General features: G+C 49.4%; 7 protein-coding genes across 7 annotated transcripts; 2 read left to right on the forward strand and 5 right to left on the reverse strand.

The window, feature by feature from the left end:
- Positions 1-245: 245 nt before the first annotated feature.
- Positions 246-1,806, forward strand: F9C07_2218358 (uncharacterized protein; the record flags this gene model as incomplete). The annotated part of the gene is made up of 5 exons (XM_071509700.1): positions 246-391; positions 457-579; positions 636-661; positions 730-1,140; positions 1,186-1,806. Exons 1-5 carry the CDS (start codon positions 361-363, stop codon positions 1,804-1,806), a joined length of 1,212 nt encoding a protein of 403 aa, XP_071365376.1. The 5' UTR covers positions 246-360.
- An 818-nt stretch (positions 1,807-2,624) lies between these two features.
- F9C07_21 (uncharacterized protein) lies at positions 2,625-3,857 on the reverse strand (the record flags this gene model as incomplete). The annotated part of the gene is made up of 5 exons (XM_041289101.1): positions 2,625-2,862; positions 2,927-3,011; positions 3,063-3,153; positions 3,199-3,310; positions 3,388-3,857. The coding sequence occupies 5 exons, from the start codon at positions 3,855-3,857 to the stop codon at positions 2,625-2,627; spliced, it is 996 nt and encodes a 331-aa protein (XP_041141811.1).
- Positions 3,858-4,230: 373 nt separating this feature from the next.
- F9C07_2278526 (kinase-like domain-containing protein) lies at positions 4,231-6,172 on the reverse strand. The gene is made up of 3 exons (XM_071510309.1): positions 5,958-6,172; positions 5,558-5,901; positions 4,231-5,483 (listed from the first exon to the last, which is right to left on the reverse strand). The coding sequence occupies exons 1-3, from the start codon at positions 6,125-6,127 to the stop codon at positions 4,798-4,800; spliced, it is 1,200 nt and encodes a 399-aa protein (XP_071365377.1). The 5' UTR covers positions 6,128-6,172; the 3' UTR covers positions 4,231-4,797.
- Positions 6,173-6,319: 147 nt separating this feature from the next.
- F9C07_23 (uncharacterized protein) lies at positions 6,320-6,856 on the reverse strand (the record flags this gene model as incomplete). Its single annotated transcript, XM_071510936.1, has 1 exon — positions 6,320-6,856. The coding sequence occupies one exon, from the start codon at positions 6,854-6,856 to the stop codon at positions 6,320-6,322; it is 537 nt and encodes a 178-aa protein (XP_071365378.1).
- Positions 6,857-7,079: 223 nt separating this feature from the next.
- Positions 7,080-7,978, reverse strand: F9C07_2226925 (uncharacterized protein; the record flags this gene model as incomplete). The annotated part of the gene is made up of 3 exons (XM_041289099.2): positions 7,080-7,536; positions 7,611-7,909; positions 7,964-7,978. 3 exons carry the CDS (start codon positions 7,976-7,978, stop codon positions 7,080-7,082), a joined length of 771 nt encoding a protein of 256 aa, XP_041141809.2.
- Positions 7,979-8,323: 345 nt separating this feature from the next.
- F9C07_1000245 (uncharacterized protein) lies at positions 8,324-15,830 on the reverse strand. Its single transcript, XM_071507319.1, has 11 exons — positions 14,491-15,830; positions 13,517-14,439; positions 12,839-13,453; positions 12,658-12,784; positions 11,402-12,601; positions 11,205-11,347; positions 10,977-11,143; positions 10,797-10,916; positions 9,564-10,747; positions 9,388-9,488; positions 8,324-9,328 (listed from the first exon to the last, which is right to left on the reverse strand). The coding sequence occupies exons 1-11, from the start codon at positions 15,296-15,298 to the stop codon at positions 8,564-8,566; spliced, it is 6,153 nt and encodes a 2,050-aa protein (XP_071365379.1). The 5' UTR covers positions 15,299-15,830; the 3' UTR covers positions 8,324-8,563.
- Positions 15,831-19,291: 3,461 nt separating this feature from the next.
- F9C07_2278529 (uncharacterized protein) lies at positions 19,292-22,989 on the forward strand. The gene is made up of 6 exons (XM_071510310.1): positions 19,292-20,127; positions 20,202-20,664; positions 20,714-20,794; positions 20,855-21,471; positions 21,526-21,714; positions 21,780-22,989. Exons 1-6 carry the CDS (start codon positions 19,976-19,978, stop codon positions 22,690-22,692), a joined length of 2,415 nt encoding a protein of 804 aa, XP_071365380.1. The 5' UTR covers positions 19,292-19,975; the 3' UTR covers positions 22,693-22,989.
- The last annotated feature ends 29 nt before the right edge of the window (positions 22,990-23,018 follow it).

Here is a 23,018-nt window from a genome sequence, read left to right on the forward strand (position 1 = left end):
CATTGTGTGCCCATGTTGACATCATACCCGTACAAGTGAAGACACACGCTTGGCCGTGGGGACAGCATACCATCCGCGGTTCTATTCTGTTCGACAGATGATAAGCAAATGCCCGTATAGAGACATTTCGAGAAGAAACTACCAGCTGATCGAAAATGGCGTCAGACAACCTTACCTTGATGACCCACACACGAAGGTTATATAACACCATCTAGCCTCTTATGGTGGACGTCGAACAACACACCAGCAAAGCGAGATTGAGCTCTATCCTTCTTCAGCTGTTGAAATTCCTCGACTATGCATTTCCTGTCACCGCATTTATAACGTAACATTCACTCTCCCGGTCGGTGATCTTGAATCATGGCGATTGCCGCTGCAGTATCCAGTAATGGTGCGTCTACGCTTTTGATGTAACCACCTACACTTTCGTTGGAATAGTCTAACTGTAGTCATTAGAAGTGCTCAAGGGCGTGCCCGAAAATGTCCTCCGAGAAATACAGAAAATGAAAAGCGTGTTTACTATCAATCGAGAGACACTGAGAACAGTTACGGACAAGTTTGTGACAGAGCTCGAGAATGGTATACAAGCCCTCTTCAACTCAAGAAGATTGAATATATATTCACATATCGAGTAGGATTGTCATCCCATGAGAATGAAATAGTATGTTCCGATGTGTTCATAAGAGCGGATCAACTGTAGGTACCGACGAGAAACTAACCTGCAGATAGCCAATGAACATAACTTGGGCGACAGGAAGGCCTACTGGTCAGGAGCAAGGGACATTTATTACTATAGATCTGGGCGGGACGAATCTAAGGGTGTGCAAGGTCGAACTCACAAAGGAGCTAGGAGGATACAAGATCACTCAGCGGAAGTTCAAGCTACCAGTGCAGCACCGACAACGCTCCGTCGATGATCTCTGGGCCCTGGTCGCGGACAAATTAGAAGAATCCCTGGAGAGTCAGCATATCACAAAGGGCAAGGAGGCGCTTCCTTTGGCAATTACGTTCTCCTACCCGGTAACTCAACATAATATCAGACGTGGGGCTTGCAGCGTTGGACGAAGGGCTCCAATATTTCTGGCGTTGAGGGATATGACATCGTTGCCCAGCTGGAGCACATCATTGCACAGAGAGGACGTATATGTTGAGTCTTACTGATATGGTGGCTGACCTTTTTGACAGAATCTGCCCGTGGAGATCGTGGCTCTTGTGAACCACACGACGGGGACATTGGTGGCAACAGCCTATCAATATGCCCAAGTCAAGGTTAGTAGTATATTTATCACAGGATGCAATCCTGCCTACATAGAAGATTGTGGATTAGTTACCAAAATTGCGAGCTATGACCTTCCAGCTGGCAAGGAGATGGCCATACACACGGGGTACGGAGCGTTCAACAACAGTCATTCGGTGTTACCTCGTAACGTGTTTGACGAGGCGATCGAGAGTACATCGCGACCAGGACAGCAGACGTATGAGAAAATGGTCGCCGCACTGTATTTCGGAGAGCTTGTCCGTTTGATCATCTTACATCTTCACCATACAACAGGGCTATTTACAGGTTGCGACCTCAGCCGGCTCGACCGTATCCACTCAATGGAGTCAACGTTCTTGTCGGCGATGGAAGGTGGCCCCTTGGGCTCACTGGGTGAGATGCAGGCATTGTTTCGAGAACGATTTAATATCGAACCTAAAATCCAAGAACTAAAGATCTGTCGCCTTGTTGCGGAAATCATTTGCACACGCGCCGCGAGGCTGTACGCCTGCGGTATTACCGCCATCTGCAAGAAGAAAAGGCATTGAATCTTATCACGTCGCGGTGGATGGCTCAACGTTCGCCAAGTATCCTTTGTTCGGAGAAAGAGCTGCTGCTGCTCTGCAGGAGATTTAGATTGGCCATACGCCTCTAAAGGCCTTGTTTCTCTTCGCCCTGCTGAAGACGGATCCGCAATTGGGGCTGCGTTGATTGCGACCTTGTCTAGTAGCGATTAATGCCACCTGTCGAATATCATCGCGCTGGCACTCTTTGCGGCCTTTACCTCCTCTTACGTAGAATTTCCTATACGGTCACTTCGAACCAAGGATGCACGGGAACTCCTTGCGCGTTTCCAATACCTATCTACCTACACCAGACATCGAATTTATAATCCTCCTAACTCATCACCAGCGAGAATTACATTTTCTGACGGTCAATGATCAAAGACGATACACAACAGAAGTATTGGCCTACATATAAGGCAAATAGCTGATACAGTAAATATGTCGCAGCGACTCATACATAAGCCTGATACGACGCGCATTCCAAAGCTCAAATACTTAGCAACAGATGCGTCTGACATATGAACTATGCAGCTCAGTCTTAGTTCATAGCTTGGCCGTTCTGTGAAGATGAGTAACGCCCATGTCAATGCTGATTTGTAGAACAGTTGGATGAACTCCAACATCTCTGTTTGTAGTCTTTACTCAACGGCGACCATACAAACGGGTGACTCCCTTCTAGACTACAACAGGTTGCCGTCTCATTCTCGACTGTTGAATAGATAGAGGGCTTATGTTTCCGTGGCCACCAAGCATCAATTACAAATTCGCAATACAGACAATGAAAAGGAACAACGCTGACACTACTTATCCGCACTCAGTTTACGTTTTTTGTGGCCACGTTTAGCATGGAACTCTTGTGCGTAAGTCTTGAAAAAGTCTGGAGGTTCTTGTGGATGGCCACCCGTCACATCATGGAAAGCCGTGGTCGAGATGTAGTTGGTCTTGCCTTCACGAACCAAGGAGTAGTACTCGAGAAGGTATTGAACCTCAGACTCATCGCTTTCCGATTGCGCATGGAGAACCTTCTTTGCTTCCGCCCTAGGATTGTTGACTTCGGTCAGAAAATGTTTGTCCAAATATCGGAAGAATGCAGGAAACCAACTCGGATATATCTTCGAACTTCAAATTCTCCCCCAGGGCCTGGCTAGCAGCAGAGGCCAGCTCATCGCCAGTGGTGAGCAGCGGGCCTGGCGGCAATGTCAGCTAACTCGACAGCGCAGATACTTGACTTGTCATACCTGTCAGCACCATCAACTGGCCCCTATGTCTGTCGCTGAATCCATGCTTGCCCTTCCCAGTGAGGACGTGGGCGGCAACTTGGGCAACATCCTAGTATAGTAAGCACACCGCGTTATCCTCGTCCGAAACACTTACACCGAGAGCTATTGGTGCGAACTTATGATCTTTCCCAGTGGGAAGAGGAAGTATGCCTTCTTCCTGTGCTTGCCGAGAGTAGAGCAATAGATTTTCGGCGTAAAAGCCGGCTCTACGGATTGGTAAGTAAGTTGCACCGAAGGCCAACCCGGATAAGATAGAATTAGTAGCCAGGATTTCACCACGCACCGTATAATCACCGGGGAGTGACCAGTGGATGTCGACGGATCCCCCTTAGATGCCATGAAGCGTGCCTCCAAGTCGATGAATTCTCGCAGTCTCGGCTGTTTGTCCCTTTCTGCAAGATCACAACCAGCGGAGCTGAGAAAGCATACATTCGGTACATTGGCCTTCTTTGTCGCTTCGATAAGTTCTGCCGTTATGTCAAACTTCTCGGTATGGGCAGGCGGAATGAGACACATCGTATCGGCCCCAACCTCCTGGAGTGATGACACCATATCTCTCAGTCGACCGGGTCTATGAGGAACAATCTTGGCACCGAGTTTCGACAGTTCCTTGCAAAACGGGGCATCTGGATGAAGCGTCAAGCCGGTGACGGTCCCAATAGCCTTTTTGAATTTGTTGTCCGTCAAGATTAGTTCCGCAATCAGAAAGCCGGTATGGCCATCAACTGAGGTGATACACAACTGACGAGACATTTGTCACTGTGGTGTTTAATCAGATATGGGAGAACTAGGCAATTTGAAATGTACAGTATTTGGAAATTGGAAGGGCAGTGTAAGCGATGTTATAAACTCATAGCTTGATCTAGAACCTGTGAGTCGGTGTCACTCTGAGATCATACGTATGTTACCTCCGTCTTGCCACGGTGACTCAATGTCCATGTCGCTTGTTCCAGAACAGCTCCCAAATTGGTTCTACTACATTTTATTTACGGGGATGATTATATCTGATGTCGTGCACATGACATAAGTGCTCCTTGCCCGGTAAGCCATCCGATTAGCCGTTCGGCCAATCCTCGGGAGATTCCGTATTAATCTCCAGAGGAGAATAACAACCGTGCCAAGATAGGTTTTCGATATCGAAAGCACACAGAAGAAATGTTCAGCGTGATTAAAGCTGACTTTGGGCGTCTTGGTTGGCAGGATTTATTTTTTGTGAATCGTATGGGTTGTGAGGTTGGATATAGATGATCGTGAGCGCCAGCGTTTCTTTCATGTAGCTCAGGTGCGGTCAAGACCTTTCATACTGTTACACTTGCACAGTTAAAAGTACAAATGGGCACTATATTCTATTACCGGTCGAGTGGGTTCATCTACATTCAATTCCAAATCGTTTGTTATACTCGCGAGGTTATTAAACTACCGCGGGCGCAGCATGAGAACCCAGGTTTCTGTACCCTCAGGGGAAATGCTAGCATTGTTTATACACCCTGCACTGGGGGGCAATGTTAGTGCGGCGTTGTTTTATAATGATTTGGCCTTTCCTACAAGATAGCCTCAGAAATAGCGCGGCTATAATTATTATGCGACGCTATGAAGATGAGCATGTGCGAGTTCAGGCGTGGTACTAATATCTGGGTTCAACAAGGTCATTTTCTCTCCATCCTCCCTGCCTTACTTATTTCATGAACCCTTTCTAAAGTGCATCTAACCAGGGGTGTCGTAAGAGGTCCTCCGCTGAAACCCGATCGGCGGGATTTATCTTCATCATCGCGTGCAGAAAGGAGGCAAACATATCCCTGAGCTCTTGGTCGAGGCCTGGCATGAAGGCTTCCGACGCCAGCCCAGGCCGATTCATTGGCGGCGCGTCCTTGATCCGACCATCGTCACCAAAGACGTCCCGAACCAGGTTTTGATCCCCTTTCGCCAGCAGCTCATTAGGAAGCGGCCCAAACAAGTCCACAATCTCCGCAAGGTGCTCTTTGAGCTCATAATGGCCGTCCGGCGGGACTGATCCGCTAAACATGCGAACCGCCTGAAAGATTTCCAGCACGACGGCCCCCAGGTTCCAGAAATCGGTGCTCGCGTCCCACGGCGCCTGGATCAGGACTTCCGGTGAACGGAGGGCAACGGGCTGAATCGTTTCGCTTAAATGCCGGTTCGCCCAGCTGGAGACGCCCCAGTCCCCCAGTGCAATGTCGAACTCGTCAACGCGCCTACTGTCGGCATCATTGAAGTAGTACTGGCGCAAGGGTGTTGAGGGCACGACGGAGTACTGTTCCTCAAACCGATCCTGTTGGGGAATCGCAACGTCGGTCAGATAACCGGATTCTATCAAGGAATGGTCCCTGAACTTGACAAAAATGTTATCTGGTTTGATATCTGATAGGTACTCGGGAACACATTAGCATAACGGTGGATGACCAAACATAAACTCCTGGACATCAAGCTCATACCAGTATGAATAACATTATGTTCGTGGGCAAAATCGAGAACCAGCAAAAGTTGGATGGTGAACCTCCGCATCACCGAGTTCGGAAGCCTGCTTTCAGCAAACCAGGCTCCGAAGCTCCGCAACGTCTCGCCCATCAGTTCAAAAACAAGGCAGACGTGCGTTCCATTAGGTCCACGATGCTCAAAGTCATCAAGCAGATGACAGACGTAGTCGTACCCTATCTGGTCACGGTCTCCGTCTCGGAGATGGGTCAGGATCTCTCGCTCAAAAATAGGTGAGTTCGTGCCCTCATAGGAATCGGTACTAAGCACTTTGAGAGCTCGGAACTGATTTTCCAGCCCAGATCCGTGTATCTATGTCAGCTGTAATTTGTGTTCTTTGCTTCTGATTGGTCGACTCACTGTGCCGGCTCTAGGTCTCTAACCAGCCAGACTGTCGAATAGACACCGTATCCGATCTTGTTGAGTACTTTGTACCGGTCTTTAAACACATCGCCGATGTACACTGGGTGAAATCCTTCCGGGCGATACACCTGCGTGCCTTCCTCGATATCAGTTGCCTCGCGTGGCATTTTGTAGATTGCTTTGTGTCTTTACTGGGCTTGGCCATGCTTGATAATTGATGTTTGACAGTGTAGGATTTATTTCATTATGGATTGGCCTGGGGGATTCCTGCTAGCCCGATGTGGAAAGGTACGTTACGATCCCGTGTCATGACAATACACATGGTACGGAAGGCCATCGCTAAATAAATATAAAACTAGTTATGCGGAAGCGTCCAAGATGATCTCCTTCACCTCCACCGTTTCTGATCTGATCCCCCACACCTCAATCATCCCACCAAACACCGCATGGGCCAGTTGATCAGCCGCAGTCGGACCCTTCAATTGCAGCACCAGCAAGCACCGTTTCCCTCGCACATCTCCCTTCAGGTCAACATTCCATAAAGGCAGCAACCATGCATTCGCCAGAAGGGGATCCTCCGCCACAGTAACCGTCCGGGAAGACACGATCCGCAACTCATCCAAGTCCTGGCGATAGTGACGGAAGAGGCTCATGGTCTGACTATCGGGCGGTTTGACGAGGAGATCGTTGGAGATGAACCTTTCGCCGGAGAAGTGAAAGGTTGGCTCCTTCTCTAGAGGCAGTTCTGGATCAGTATGCGATTCAACCAGGGAGAGACTGACAGGGAGCAAGGCGCCATCCACAACATCCGTCCACTGGAAGGGCCGTTGGATAGACCCCGTCGTTCGCTTTTCTTCGACTGGACACTCCAGAAACGGCAGGAAAAACATCATCATTTGATACTTGTCCACGAGTGCGGAGAGAAACCGCTCTTAATTTCTTCCATGGGGAAGTCATAGCTGACTTCGATGTGCTCCAATTCCATTGCACCGATCAACGCCCAGCAGGAGTCCTGTTCCCAGCCATACTGTCGGCTGTTCTTCCCAGCGAGGATAGACAGAAGACTAAACGCGAAGTATCCGACCAGTCCCGAGCTAAAGTTCGGATCGATCGACGCAATCAAATGACCGACTCTGGTGCTTTCGGGGGCAGATGCCCGAACTGACCGGCCCTGGGTCTGGTAGTGTCCGAATCGTGACCTTCACTTTGGATGAAAAAGGCAGTCGCTAGATTATGGGCGAGGACGGAGACCGGGATTGACAGATCACGAATGATGGTCTCGCTGGAGTTGTAGAACTTGCTGTCAGAGAGGGTCATCCCATCCCGGTTGAGCAGACAAGTGCTCCCGAGAAGGACACCTTCCTGTAACGTCCAACCCGATTTCAACCAGCGCTCGTCCGCCTGAGCTGCTTCAAGCCACCTCCCAGCCTTGCCAGTATAATCCTGAACGAGCGTGGGATCCCGGAAACCAGGCCGTGACATCTCGAGGAGCAGCAATTCTTTGAGAGCTGAATCCTCCTCCCAGGACGTCGAATGAAGCCAGACGATACTTTTGGCTGCGTTTTTGTAAATGTGCCTGGGAATGGTTAGCGTTTGTACGTCTGGTAAAGAGAGTCATTTCGTTGCACTCCAGGCAAGTAACTTGCTTACAATTGTTTCCCGATCTCCTCCCCTTTGGCCTTGAATAATTCAGGGTCAAGCTGGTGCTTTAAACCTTGAGGAACGCACATCCAATCCCACCAGATATAGCGAGTTCCAATTTCCTCCATCACCTGTCTTGCCCTCGACAAGGGGCATTTCGAAGTCGTGGGTACCGTCCAAACAACACCCTCGGGCGTATCCGATGCCGGCTTATCCCACCGCGCAATATAGCCCCAGGTATAGGAAGCCACGCCGTAACCTTCACGACCCAGGATCTCCCTTGAAATCTCAGTATATGGCTGGATTCTCTATTCTTGGAGGTCCAGAAGCCATCGTGGGGCCTTTGGGTCGTTGGGGGGTACGTTGATACTTGCCATGTTAAGGGTGACAGAGATCTGGGAGACGGTGAAAGTGGTTGTGAATGTGCCTAATGGAGGATTACGCTTGCTTTTATCATCGGCATTGTGGGGCAACAAGCACATTGACTTATAGTCGAGATAGGAAGAGGGGGGCAGTGTCTCCACCAGCTTCGTTCAACCATCTAGAGTCAACAAACTGGCAGGCTTAGCTGGAGTCGGTCACTCCCCGCTGCAGGTCTTTTCCCGATTCGTATGGAGGGGCCTTGAACAGTACGACGGTCAGAAGAATTTAATGAGAGCGTGAAGGTGGCTGACTGGGAGCTGATGTCCCCCTGCATGAGATGTGCGCTCTCTCCAGCTCTGATATGTCGCGATCGGTCCTAGAAGGCACAGTCCATCACACAAGTCATAAGAAGCTTGGTTGCTTGAGGAATGAAGTTGTCTTGGGGCATTATTGGTTACGGCTACGAGGTTTACCAATGCATGGGAACGTTACAGAATCAAGGAAAAGCTCTAAATTCTTGCGGACTGGTTGATGAGTGTATTTGCTTCCCTGCTGTTAGCCAGGTCCGCTATCTATTGTAATCATGGGCCATCAACTCCTCAGGCTTTCTCGTCTGCAGCCTTGATTACTTTCAGCCCAATTTGTTCGTATAAGGCGTTGACATCTTGCCCGGGGGCCCATTGCACTTCAGCGTGGATTAGTTTACCCATCCAGCGGGCCTCAATCTTGAAGGTTAGTGGCTTGCGCTTGACGAATACATCGGTAGAAGCAGTAACAACAATGCGCTCCACGGCTGGGATGGCCTGCTTCAACACACGAATAGATTCTTGCGCTGCTTGCGTTGCCTGGTCGATACCTGTTTTAATCTCGTCAAGCTTTTTCTGAATCCACTGAATCTGAGCCGCGATACTTTCATGGTCTTGGAGCTTGGCCTTGTACGCATCCTCGAAGGGCCTCGTTTTGAGCTCGCCTTGCAACCTCTCGACCTCTTTTTGTAGCTTCGTCTCCTTCTCGGTAATGCGACCTTTGTTCTTCTTCAGCTCCTGGCGGGCGAGCTTGAGTTTCGTCTCGATCTTTTTGCTTTCCTCTTCGAGCTTCTGGATGCTGGCAATCTGGCGATCCAGTTCCCTTTTTTTATCGCGTGTCAGCGCCTCAAGTGCTTTGTAATGTTCACCATTGACAAAATATGCTAGGGCGTCGGCATGTTTCTGTATCTCCTCCCCAGCCTTGTTGAGCTCTTTCTCTATCTCGATCCATAAAGGATTGCAGAAGATGGCCTCTCCTACATGACGAGCCTCGGTTGCAATTGCTTTTTGTGCATGCACCCACTCTAGCTCAGCCTTTTGCTTGTTCGCAATGATGTTCTATGAGGAAGGTTTTGATTAGCGATTCGTGACTGCTGCAACAAGAGGGCCTGTCTTACCCATTTCGTGGTCTCGCCCCAATACCAGAAGCCTTTCGCCCATGCATCGGCCGCGTTCTTCTCGCTCTTCTGGATCTCCCGCCACAAGTGGTCTTCCTGCGCTGTGAACAGACAATGGTGAGTATCATGTACTAGACGTCCATGGCATGAAGGGTATATATATCATATCTACTTACCCACCCACGACGCCCAATCGGCGTCGGCCGCCTCTTTGCTCCTCAGGGCATCCCCGAAAGAGGCTTCTTTTTGGTTCTCCAGTTGCCGCCTTTTCGCCTTCCACTCTTCCTGTCTGTCGCGCTCTTCTTTTTCTTTGCGCTCGTACTCACGTTCCTTTTCACGGATCTTCTTATCGAATTCTAGCTCCTTCGCAGCTTTCTGGTTTTTCAACTTGTTGAGCTTGGTCTTGTTTTGGTCCTTCTCTGCCTCGGCGTCCGTCACTGCCTTCTCCAACTTCTCCAGCTCGTCTTCCAACCTCTTCCTCTCCAGGTTATCTTGATCGATCTTTGCCTCTCGCTTTCGTACCTCTTCGTCCACCTTCTCCTTCATAGCTTTCAGCTCGTTTGCCATTTTCTCGAGCTCCGATTGTTTCTCTTCCATCTGCTCCTGGAGCTTCCGCTCGGCATTTTCGATTGTTTCCGTGGCTAATTTCCCAATGTCACCAATGGTCTGGTTGATTGCATCAAAGATCGCCCCGAGTACATCGGGACGGATCTCTGCTTCGAAGTTCATCACAACTCCCTCCAATGACTTGGAATCGGGGACCCTGGCGTTGGCCTTCAGATGGAGCATGATACTCTCGGTGAACTTGAGGGTGATGTCGGCGTCTAGGCGTCTCTCCTGCACATCCGCATCAATGAAGATACTCAGCTCCAGAGCATGGAAACGGATCATCCCATCGATGAGGACTTTCTGCCTGTCGCCGGTCAATTCGATACCCATCGTCGCCCGCTCCTGCCCGGCCCTAGCGGCCCGAACTTCAAGCCCGCCGATGTTGAAATTATCGACGCCTCCATTGATCACAACCCCGTCATCACGGATCTGACCGTCAAAGTCGCCCTTCTTGCCGAAGAGTTCCACCATGCCTTTGACATGTATGCCCCGATCATAGTAGACGCCATGGACCTTTGCACCAGTGGACATATAGAAAGTGATGTCACGGAACACGAGGAAGTCTTCTCCTCCGTTTACACTTTGCAGCGCCGCGATGTCCGTCATCTCCCCAGCCAGTTTAACAAGTTTAGATATGTTGAGTTCAGATATGTGGAAGTAGATGACCTGTTCTTTTTTCACCCCTAAACTGAGGACTAGGTCAGCCGTCAAGGTGCTTCCAACGGCAACGCTTCCGGTGAGAGACAGTTCACTGATTCATGTTAGTCCAATGATCGCGGACCGTTGGGATATTCACTTACTCAGGTCCCATAGCACAGACGGTGGCATATGTGATTCCCGCACCAAGACCTAGTTTTGATACCACAACCTTCTCGTTCAACTGAAATGGATTGATCCATTTATCATTTGGATTCATGTATCTATGGGGTATGTCAGTGTCAGAACATCTCTGGGCCTTGTTGGCTAGCAGAAGAACATACATAGCGGCCTTTGCTTCGGTAGCTGATCCTGTTATTGTGCCGGTAACTCTGATGGGCCTTTGGTCATCAAACAAAAGGGTCAATGTGGCAGACAGCTCAAGTTCTCCCTTGGCAGGAAGGATGCTAGCGCCGAAATCCCCGAGTATGACATCGGGACGCACTCGAACCTATGTATGCATCGTCAGAGAGGATGATTACTACCGAAATCCCGCGTGGTACTCCTCTTACCTGTAGGGTCTTGGGCAGGTTAATGGTGATCTCGAGGCCATTGGGGGTAAAGGCAATGATCAAGACCAGGCCGTCCATTGGCTTATTATTGTTAAGAAGATCGAGGGTGTCAAACTTCCGAATGGTCGCACACACTTGCACCCCTTTTCAAGCAGTCAGCTCAGACCTTAAAATCAACAGAGAATGCCATGGCGTACCTTTGCGGATAGGGTACTTGTAGGACTCGACTTTCTTGAGAACACCTGCATGCGCATCATCATCATCGGCTTCCTTCTTCTCCTTTTTTTTGTCGTCTTTCTTCTCCTTCTTGTCCTCCTTCTTGTCCTTCTTCTTGTCCTCCTTCTTGCCCTCCTTCTTCTTATCCATTATTTTCGAGTAGGCATCATCTATGTCGAATATCTTCTCAAGTTCAATCTTGGTGCCTTCTTCTGTCTTGTCTTCTTTCTTTTTCTTTTCTGTATCCTCTTTCTTTTCGTCCTTCTTTTCGTCCTTCTTATCGTCCTTCTTATCCTCTTCCTCTTCCGTTACCTCCCTGTCCTCGGACGACGCGATCAGCGCAATATTGTCGAGTTGTAGATCAAAGTCGGTGCCTTTAAGGTCGGGGACCAATTGGGACAATGTAAAATTTCCGACACTGCCAAAGGCAAGCCAGTCGCGCTTCTCCTTGTCATTCTTCCGTGCCATATAGAAACCGACGGATACAGGGACTTCATGGATTTTCACAACCCCGAGAATTGCAAATTCACTCTCGCGTTTAGTCTTCTTCTCATTCTCACCCGGCTTTTCAACATTCTTGGTGTCACTCTTCTCCGGCTTGGAGTCTACACCAGCTTTAACAACTGCCGTCGTTTCATCCTGGTCGGGCTGGCCGCTTTTCCCTTTCTCACTCGAGGCATCGGTGATTGATTTGTTGTCATTCGTCTTGCTCTCCTCGATCTTCTTGTCCTTTTTGCTCCTCTTGAACCCGATGTAAATCTTCATCTGTGCCTGCTCAATGGTAACTTTGGTGTCAGGGATCTGGTAATCAGCAAGGCCGCCTGAAATAGTCAATCCATCCCTAGTGAGCTCGAGTCGAGCGCGCGCACTAGATTTGCCGTTGAAAGTGACGTGGCCATCGAATAATAAAGACCCTTTCCAGGTTTGCTCTTTTTCGATGGTCTGGCGAGATATCCTGACGTGGATCTTTTTAAAGATAAGCTCATGGCCTTGAGCCTCCTCCTTTTCATCCTTCTTCTCTTCATCCTTCTTCTCGGCTTCCTTCTTGATCTCCTCCGCTGTCTTTTCTTTCTCTTCCTTTTTCTTCTCCTCTGGCACATGTTGACCCTGCATCTGGGCCTGGATCTTCTTAAAGTCGCTAAGGGAGACATCACCCAGTTCAGCATCTAGAAAGCTATCCGCTGTCCCGGCTGTCAGACCTCATGGAAAAAGTGACCTAGGGCTAGAGGCGACTTACCCTTGGAGATCTTGCCCTTGACCTTGAAACTCCCCCCACCGAGCTTGATATCGGCGGATAAGTTAAATTCCAGTGTTTTCTTGAAGTCCCCTTGCTCGAATGACGACTTGAGCTCGGCTTTTTTCAACTGCAACAGTCCAGTCAGTACAGGAAATTCCAATCGAGCTGCTGTTCTACTTACGGAGACATTCTTGACACCGTAGATATCTTTCCACTCGTCACAATAAATCGCTAATTTCCAAATTCTTTTATGTTTACCATCGGAATGCTTCTTGCCTTCGGCCTTCTTCGGCTTATCACCTGCCTCTGTCGATTTCTCTGAGGACATTTCCCCATCCTTAGCAAGCTCTACAGTGTCTTTACTTGCCTTGTTGGTATCACTGCTCGGTTCGTCTTTCTTCTCCAGCGCCTCAACCTTCTTCTCAGAGTCATTTTCCTTTCCTTCATTCTTCTCTTCGCCTTCATCTTCTTTTATTTCTTTTTTCTTCTCTTTTCCTTCTTCCTCTTTCTTCTTCCCCTTCTTCTCCTCCTTCTTCTCGTCCTTCTTCTCCTTTTCTACCTCAAAGTCTCTACCAATCCTAATATGTAAGTCCAATGGCGAGTTGGCGTGTGGGATCTTGATGAACGATACAGTTCCGAAGAAACCGAAACCATAATTATAGGACTTTTTCACCTTGTCCTTCTTATCCTTGCCATCTTTCTTGTCATCTTTCTCGTCGGCTTTGGATGGGCTCTTCTTCTCCTCACCCTTCTTGGAAGAATCGCCTTCCTCATGTTCGACATCTGCATCATCCTGCTGCGGCCGACGAGGCTTAGGAAGATTGATTCAGACTGAGGGTGGAGTGAACACTGTACTTACCTGACTGTCGGTAGCGCTAGCTTCTGCCTGGGCTGAAGACACCTGCCTAATCGTGACTTCGGACCCGGGCTTATCGTCTTTGGTTGTCTTGGGCTCGTCCGTTGGACTTCCCTCGGTAGCGTCGCGAGACTGCTGTTCCTGTTCCTCGCTCTCATCGTCGCCCTTGTCATTTTTCTTCTTCGTTTCCTTCCCATCCTTTCCTTTGTCATTGTCTTTGGGTTTCTTACTCGCTGCCTTGGTGGCTGTAAGTTCCAGTCCGAGGGTTTTGAATTTCAGAATGTCCCATTCTTGGTTTCCAAAACCATCGAAATAACCTCGCAGGGCAAAATCTTCCACTTTCGGTCGCTTAGACCAGTCCCTAGTCTTGCCCAGGTCTGCACTGAGATGGATCTTCTTGGGTGTTCTTTTCTCACCAAACATCTTCTGCAATGCATCTGTGGCCCATTGCAGGCTACCACTGAGCGGGACATCCACCTCGAGACGCAGGCCAGGAGGGAAAAAGTGGCCGCTCTCCTCTTCACAGTACGTAAACTCGAGGTTCTCGATGGGTAAGCTTTTAAGCTCTTCACTCTCGAGGAATGGGAGGATCTTCCCCAGCGGTTTACCCAACAATTTCAAACTCTTGGGGTTAATCTTCACCTTCTCACGAGCTGGTTCCTTTTTCCCTTTGTCTTTCTTCTCCTCCTTGTCCTTCTTGTCACCTTTGCTCCCCGCCTCGTCTTCCTTTCCGGCTTTTTCTTCCTTGGGTGCGCTATCATTACTGTCAGCCTGAGCCTTCAGGGGGTCCTTACCTGCATCGCGGGCCTTTGGCCCGGCTTCTTCTTCGTCATTTTCATTCGATTGATCCTCCCCTTCCTCCGTATCTTCTTTCTTGCCTTCCTTCTTGGTTTCGCTTTTTTTCTTGTCTTCCTTGGTCTCGGGGCCTAAACGAGTGTAAGGGTGGGTCTTAGGTTTGTCGCTAGTGGCAGCCGTACCTTTAAATTTGTACAGTTTCCCTGTCAACCCTTTAATACCGAAAAGCTTTTCGATATCCCCGGAAAGAACGTAGCTGTTCAGCTCAGACTTTGCGACTTTGCCTTCCTCGCCCTTGCCTTCCTCTTCTTTTGTCTCCTCCTCTCCCGTCTCCTCGTCCTTCGTCTCCTCCTTGCCTGACGCCTTGCCATCACTGGGCTTCGCCTTTGGTTCCTCCTTCACAGGCGCCTGTGTTCTCCGTTTGGCGGCGGTCTTTCCCAAGTTTACAAGGACAGAGGCAGCCGCGAGCTGCGAGAGGGTAGCGCTTGCGCTCGCCCTCTGCGACTCCCCCTCATCGTCTTCCTCATCTGGCAGAAGTAAAATCGGGATATTGGGGGCCGCACCCTCCTCGGGGTCTTTACCAACCACGGCCACCAGCTCCGCCTTCTCCTGTCCCACCCCCGTAATGGGCAACACCGGGAGATCACCATAACCACCAGTCGCATCTTTAGGGACGAGCAAAGTCAGATTCTTGACGACTGCGCCACCGATCGTGGTTTCGCGCAGGGATCCTGGCCCAGCGACGGCGGAGAGGGCAGTCTTGGCCATCGGTCCTCGAGCCATGACCGGTTCTTCATCGCTCTCGGAGTCCCCGTAGATAAGACCAGGAACGCCCTCGGGTACTTCCTCGGCATGGTCACGGAATTTCACCTGTGCATTGCGGAGGATCGAGTCCACGTATTTATCCAGCGGTTCGAACTCGACATTGTCCAGCTCTTGTTTGATCTCGCTCCCTGGGGCGAGATCGGAGGCTATAGCTTGGTCAGCCATGGGGAGCGGCTATGGTAGAATACAAGATCTCTGGGATTGTGTTTCACCAGACACCCCGCTCTGCTTCCTAATCGCAAGGTAGAGGCAAAGACAAGGTCTGTGGGAGTGATGGGTCTTATGTCTGATTGACGGGCTGCCCCTCATCCTCGTCTACCGATGAAGTCCCCCCCCAACTACTCCGATATAGCGGTATGCACGACTTGAGCAGTCGGGCTACGACCCACCGAATCTGCTCCATCCTGCAGGTCTTGCGAGTCGCGATCGCCACGTCATGAACTCAAATTCCATCAAGCCAGCTACGTGTTTTGATCCGCTTCGAGAAGTGAAGCGGTAGCTGAGGATCTGGCAGTGCCCGATCTCTCTAGATCCGTCGACAATCGTGATTCATCCAGGTCGCTATGCATTGACTTCGCGGCAAACTTTCTGCTATCGCACCAATTATTTTTCACTACAGATTAAGCGACCTGACCGCACAAATTCGACCCGAAGCGATGGGCGTCGGCAGAGTGAGCTGAATGGTGGGGAAGATCGACAGAAAGTCATCCCTTCTCTGGTTAAGTAGTGGATCCTACCAGACTACAGCTCGCTACCGCATCCGTGGGTGTCAATTGGATCCCAGCATCTTATCCTCCGTCCAAAGTGGACCCCAAGGTTGGCAGAAGTCTTCTCCGGATGCTTTGTACGGCTTTTGTCCAGCACGTCACAGCACATCATCATCTTACTGGGGTGCAATTCGAGAATGCAACAATCTGCAAATCACTCGGTGTAACTCACTACAGTCGATTGACATGTCGGGTAGGCCGTAACGTACTGGACACATATAGGATACTGTTGCCAGTGGGTCATGTTCCACCACCCAGAATATATAGTTCCACACGATGATTGAGAGGTGCCTTTGCGGGTGGCATGATGGGTGTTGTTTTCAATCGGTTGCAGCCCTGATGTTGATTCATCTGCATATTATGGAAGCAGTGTCGCGCTATTGCTATGAATTCGTCGTTAGTGGGAGTGGATGTGTTCCCCCAATCGAGGGTAATCCACTGCCCTACTTTGAATCACTATCACCTCCAGCTGACGCAAGAATTAGTGAGATCCATCAGGGACATGGGACCTTATCCGTTCGCTCGATGAACCAGGTCGGGCACGGAGTTTTCCTTGTAGTCATGGTGGAAGAGGGGATTAGGCAAAGGGCTGACGTGACGTGCGTCGCAATATCACGAGGTGGATGTCGCATCGCCTGGTGCAGGCCTTGGAATGGACGTGGCAGATCGCTTGCCTCTATTCTTGGTTAGAGAGTAAGGCTAGAGGTGAGGATGGAGGAGTTCGTGCAATGTTATGATCAGGATACCTTCTGTACTTAGTGGTATCATCTCTGCATGATGGTCTTTTCTTTTCGAGTTGGGCCGTGAATGTGCGTTATAATCTTGTAATGGTCTTACTTGTTCTTGATAGACTTGTTCTAATGCGAGAATGATTATTCTGTGCCTTTCCAGGCTGGTAGTATAATCCCCCCTAGAAAAATCGGCCAGGAGTGAGATCTTTCTCCCTACATACTGGGATATATAAACGGAAATATTGAAACACCATGGCCACATGCGTAAGCCTAGGCTTTTCTCGACTTATCCGCAGACGGTTACTCCAACGACAGCGTTGACTCAATAACACGATCCTGGTTCATCCAGTCTCACCCAGGTGACACACAGGGCTGAGAAGAGCGAAATTTACATCAGATGAGAGAAACACCCCTACTTTCTTCCTGAATTCCATTTTTATTCTTCCCTTTTATATAGGCTATGCCGAAAGCCGTTGCGTGGTTCTTCTGTATCAACATTACACTTACCAACGAAGATTGCGCTAAGTTGGGGAAATCACCTCTCTGGGCCTTTAAAGCTGTTTCTCTCCCTCGGTATTCTTATCCTCTCGCCGTCCGCAACTTCCGAGTGCTATTATCCTAATGGTACCGCTGAAACGAACCCCAGTTATCACCATGCCCCCAATTTCACAGCCCAGCGAAGACATGCTGTGCTTTGAATCGCATTAATCCCTTCGGCCGTGCTGGTTCCAACGGGTAGACAGCAAACAAGTGTTTTCCGAATGGACTGTGTCTGACCGGCACGACAGACACTGATGCGGAGGGAAAGGCATCACTACAATATAGGTACTGGAGGGACCAGTGCACAAGCCAGAATCGGGACGACGGAGGATGCTTGACAGTCTGTATCGGACAAGGGGTATAATCCTCAAATACGTTTCCACAACGTTATCATCTTGCCCAAGCCCGCTAACCGAACAATCGGCATTATAATAGGAGCATCAGAGCCCCCATCACACAGTGATCCTAACACCTTGCGGAGACCCAAACACTACCACAACATGGTGCTGTGGTGAGACGTACGACTGCGGCAACACGTCTAATGCAATATATATAAGCCCCACTCTTCAAGGATACATGCCTACTCCAAGCGCCACTCCAAGCGCCGCTCCGACAGTAGAACCGTCAAACTCATCATCCCCTCAACCAGCCTCAGGGCTCTCAACCGGGGCTAAAATGGGCATTGGGGTCGGTGTGTTTGTCGGGGCGATCATGATGCTTATCAACTTTGCACGACTCTCACTCAGGAAAAGAGAACCAAAGACATCTATTAGAGAGAATGGAGAGATGCGTCCTCCTCACGTGTAAGCTCAGCTTCCTGCGTAATTGAATAGTCATTTCACTTATGAGATGCCTACGAGTCCAAGACAGCTGGCGGAAGATTTGCATGGGGATGTAGCAAACAGGACTTAAGGTCGCAGACTATTTGTACGGCGTTCTGTATACTTGCACGCGTTTCGCGTGATTTTAATCTCGCTATAATGTACTCCTCCGACCCTCGGTTATCAACGCTAGTGCTGTATCAATCGTCCGAAGACTATATATGTTGACTTGCAGCTGTAGAATTGAACATTGGTTTTCTAATAAATTCAAGACAAATATAACTACCAGTCGCACACGAGTTATGTATACTTGCTGGGAGGCGTCAGTATCGAGGAAGCGCTTACCACAGGCTTGAAAATACTAAAAGCCAATGAAAAAGGGTTTTAAACACTGCAATACAATTTGTTATATAAGCGCCAAATATCTTCCGAAGAACCCGGCCAGAAATGGGCTCACATAATTCCGATGGTCCAGCTCGGAATTTCCTAGCATTTAGGCCAATTGCTCAAGGATGCTCCATGCAACTACTAGTATGGTGTCAAGGTCTCTGCCAGCGGAGTCAAGCTCAGACCAGCAAAGCTTCCCCTCGGCCGATAATCTACCAACCGTGATAGAGACAAAAACAGTCCAATATTGTATTCCAGTAGTAACCTCCAGTTCCAGTGCCTTGTCAGTGGGCGTCATCAATGAAGCATTTAAGCTATACTCATGTAGTATGGAAACTAGTCTGATACATAATCCTATCGTGCGTTTAGATTCCGGCAATTGAGTTAACGATGCAACACAGGCGGCTTGGCTGACCCTCATACTTCATCTACATAAGAGCTTTAAATGTAAGAAACCGGGGATGTCGTAGTATTGGAATGAAAAACTATTATTAATTATTGTTGCCTGTAGTCTGAGTGCTGACTGGATGAGAGAACCTCCGAATTGCTGCTCAACGCAATGAGAATCTAAACGAGGCTGGGGTCCTGAATCTCCTATTAAAACCATGTTGCCTTCTCATAGGCTGGCTACAATCATTAATCTATTTTATATGGGAGACTGTCAATCGCCATGTCCAGTCGACGGATCCTCCACACCCGAAGGCTGAGCCGAACCCCAATTCCACTAACAACAATTTGTTCGCTGGACCTCATTGGTGGTAGATTGAATGAGCTAAGAACTAGACCATCCTTACTGGACGATGTCGTATCCAATCCGAGGATGCCCGCGGACCGAGGGCTTCCACATGTAACACTGGTTGATGCTGATCAGCGGGGTTACCCCGTACCCTAAGATATCTCGTACCCTAAGGTATCTGATCGCCTTCTGCTACGGCAACAACAAGAATTGAGCGAACAGATGGCCATGGGCACTAGTACATTAAATGCCGACACGCGTATAGAGATGCGTTTGGATTATCACAATAAGAATCGGTTCGTGCGCATGAGCCGAGGACAATCATGTTGCTGGATGGTCTCCACAGGCTCTTCTGAGCCACGGATCAGAGGAACTACAATCATGGATATGATTCATGGCCAAGCTAATGACGCATAAACACTGATTCAGAGAATTACAGCCGCGTAATGAATGATTAAGGTCTTACCCTGACCAGGCACACCGCGGTCAAGATTCTAGCCGTTGGGCCACCCGGCCCTTGCAGGCAAGGTTGCCCCCCCCTAGGCAAAGGATGGAGCAGAGGCAGTATCCCTCAGTATATGCAAGCTAGCGATGGACTCGGATTCGGATATGCTACTCGCTTATTCGTTCATGAGATAGACTGCTTAGGGCAAGCATTGTTCAGGAATCTTGTGGCTACATGCTTCGCCCACCTGACCCGCTTCCCCGCATAACGTCGACTCTCCTTTTGGACAGCATTCTACGATAACCATCTCACCTTTCTTAAGTGTGATACGTGTTGTCTCGGTTGTCGAGGTGCCTACACAAAGTAGCAAGCTCAAATCGGCGGCGTACCGTTCAATTTAATCACCAACCCACACATGTACTTACCACGAGCCAGAAGGGCCACCCGTGCCTGTATCTGGTGTCAGCAACGCAAGGTTCGCTGTGACGCATCGTTTGGCGGGTGTCCTTGCTCCAGATGCCTCCAAGATGGCCAGGCTTGCACATTCCGTGAGCGAGCTCCGAGGCTGTACGTTCTATGTCTCATATTCTCTCCCTGCATAGACAATATTGAGAAAGGTCCCACACTCATGTATGTCGCAGATCAAAAGGGCTTACATACGAAAGCAGGCATCGGGCCCCGTACCCACTACAGGGGACTGAGACTTCCACAAACCTCGTGGATAAACAGCAGAGAATTGAAATCAGTCCCGACAATGGCAACAAGTTGTCTTCGGCTAATTTGCCCATTAGTTCGACAGCTGTGTCCATGTTGGCCTCCGATGTGGAATATTCCGCTTATCCATTCCTCGACTTTCGCTCGATGTCCTGCTTGGACAAATGGGATATTTCATACCTAGCATCCAAAGGATGCTTTACGTTACCCAGACGACGGGTTCTGGATGAGTTTGTCAAGAAGTACTTCTTACACATCCATCCGGGTACTCCGGTACTGAATGAGGCAGAGTTCTGGCAGTTGTACTCGCAGCAGGGCGATGGTGGAACATCGAGCGGCCGGAGCATCTCTGTCTTGGTGCTACAGGCAATATTATTCAGAACCTGTCCGGTACGCCTCTTTCGTATAATTGCCGAGATACATAAGCTAAACCCTCTAGTATGTGTCTATGGAGGCCTTGCGTGAGTGTGGGTTTAATGACAGACCCACGGCAGGAGATACCTTCTTCAATAGAGCCAAGGTTAGCACCATATTCCTGTGAGATTGCTCGAGATTCCGGGACACTAACAGTCCCCAACAGCTTATACTAGACCTCAAGGCTGAAGACCAGCCGTTAGAGAGGGCACAAGGAGCTTTGTTGCTCTCTTACCAAGCCTCCCCAGACGACCCTCAGATCGGTAGTTTACTTCTTGCCAATGCGATACAGAATGCCCTTATCCTCGGAAAACCACCGAAGCCATCCATCAATGTAGAGAGATCAACTATCAAACGTTTATGGTGGTCGGTCCTGTTGCGCGACCGATGGATTTCCTTAGCCCTTCGCCGACGCAGCCAACTCACGCCGAAGGATTTCGATGTAGAGAACAATCCATTAGAGGAGGCAGACTTTGGCAAGGAGATACAGGAATCCAAGGTATACGATGTGCACACCAAGCGGATTCTTTTCACGGCACTCCAGCAGCAGTGCCGTCTAGCAATTATCATTACCGACATGGTGTCCCTGATTTTCTCATCGTGCGATGGTTTTCCAATGGGTTTGCCCTCAAAAGAGTTCCCGGCATGTATGAGTAGAGCTATGAAGACCAGAAATAGATTGCGCCAATGGGAAACAGAGACGCGGTATGCTCTCTCGACTGCGCCTTCTGAAGTGCATCATTCGGTTATGTCGTTCATCAAAATGACATATGTTTATTATCAGTAGGTAGCACATGCCTATACTCTGCTATAGCCCCAGCTAACAAGCCTATGCAGCACCGCTCAAGTCCATCTAGCGCACTACGAAGCTCTTCTCCTGGAAGCCAACCTGATGTTTGTCGGACACTCGTATACTGTGCAGCTCCGGGAGACTGGAAGCTGCCTCCACAAAGCGGTTAATGAATTGCACGATGTGTTGAAGTATTTTAGCGATACAAAGGATATTGAAGCTATCCCACTTTGCATGTAGGTACCCTGCTTGCGCCATACCCTTCTTGACAAAGAGCACTGACTCGCCGGTCGGTGAACAGACTGGCATTCGTTGGATGGCCAATAGTGGTGGCGGCGATTGATGTAGGCCTGGCACGCAATGATGCCGAAGCCCTACAACGGCAGCGAGAGCTCAACGCTTTAGGAACCATTTACAACATCCTCATAGACCTTTATGATGTAACTAAGTTTGTTGCAGTGGGTACTAGGGAGATTCTCCACCTCGTAACAAAGATGTCGGAAAGGATGGGTACTCGAGGACGCAGACCTGCGCAGACACCAGGAGCTCAAGATCCGTACCAACGAGGCGCGGCATTTGCGAATGCGACTTTGAAGGCTTTTGAGGACAAGCATGCCACTGGGTGGTTTGACTTGTTTCTCCACTACCCCCGTATATACCTCCTCATCTCAACCTCTACTGACTACTCGCTCTCGTCCGGCCGACTACCACATGAGAACGCTTTACCGGAGGTTCTGCAATCAGTGGCCTCCGGGTTCTTGGGTTTCCAACTCCCATGGGTGACTAAAGTATCCTTAGGTGAGACTGAACGCAAGCCGCAAGAGCCGAATGTGAGGCTTCTAGAAAATAACGAAGTAGGCGTCATAGGCCCGAGAGCACAACTGAGCAGTACTATCGAGACTGGGAGACAAATGCACGCCAGACAGCAGGTTCCCGAGCCTTTGTCTCCACCATATAACGAGGCTCGTAATAGCCGAGGGGTCAATGGTCACAGAGAGGAATATGCAGTAAGATTCGAATTTCTCCAGTCAATGCCATCCATTGACCCAACATTTTGCCTGCCCGTATTGGAGGATGTGGTGTATCATGTACCCTGGCAAGGTCCCCTAAATGGGTCGGAGATGGCCTTCCCAGTGGGAACGGAGATCATGGGTATGCAGGAACAGACTAGTTTTAGAGATAGTCAAGGCGTCCCATACGGGTGGAAAATCTGATTACCGTACTAGACAAAACATGGGTAGCGCTCCTGTTGTGTCCAAGAAAAGAACATTTCCGAACTGTGCATGCAGACGATGTCCTGTTATGAGCCCACGGCGTTGGAACGGTCTTAATAGGGTGGCGAAGAATGGAAGTGTCATCTTATTGACCATGGCAGGAACAGCGGTGATTATGAGATTATTCAGGCCCCTTCGTTTGTAAGTGAGTCCGGCGTATCATAATCATACGATCGGAATATAGTTTAGCAATGCATTGATCAACGTGCGTCCGAACCGAGAATCAAGAGCAATGACCATTCTGTCACGTATTCCACATTAGCCAC

Source organism: Aspergillus flavus, chromosome 1 (genome assembly GCF_009017415.1).
Source record: "Aspergillus flavus chromosome 1, complete sequence".
Lineage (NCBI taxonomy): Eukaryota > Fungi > Ascomycota > Eurotiomycetes > Eurotiales > Aspergillaceae > Aspergillus > Aspergillus flavus.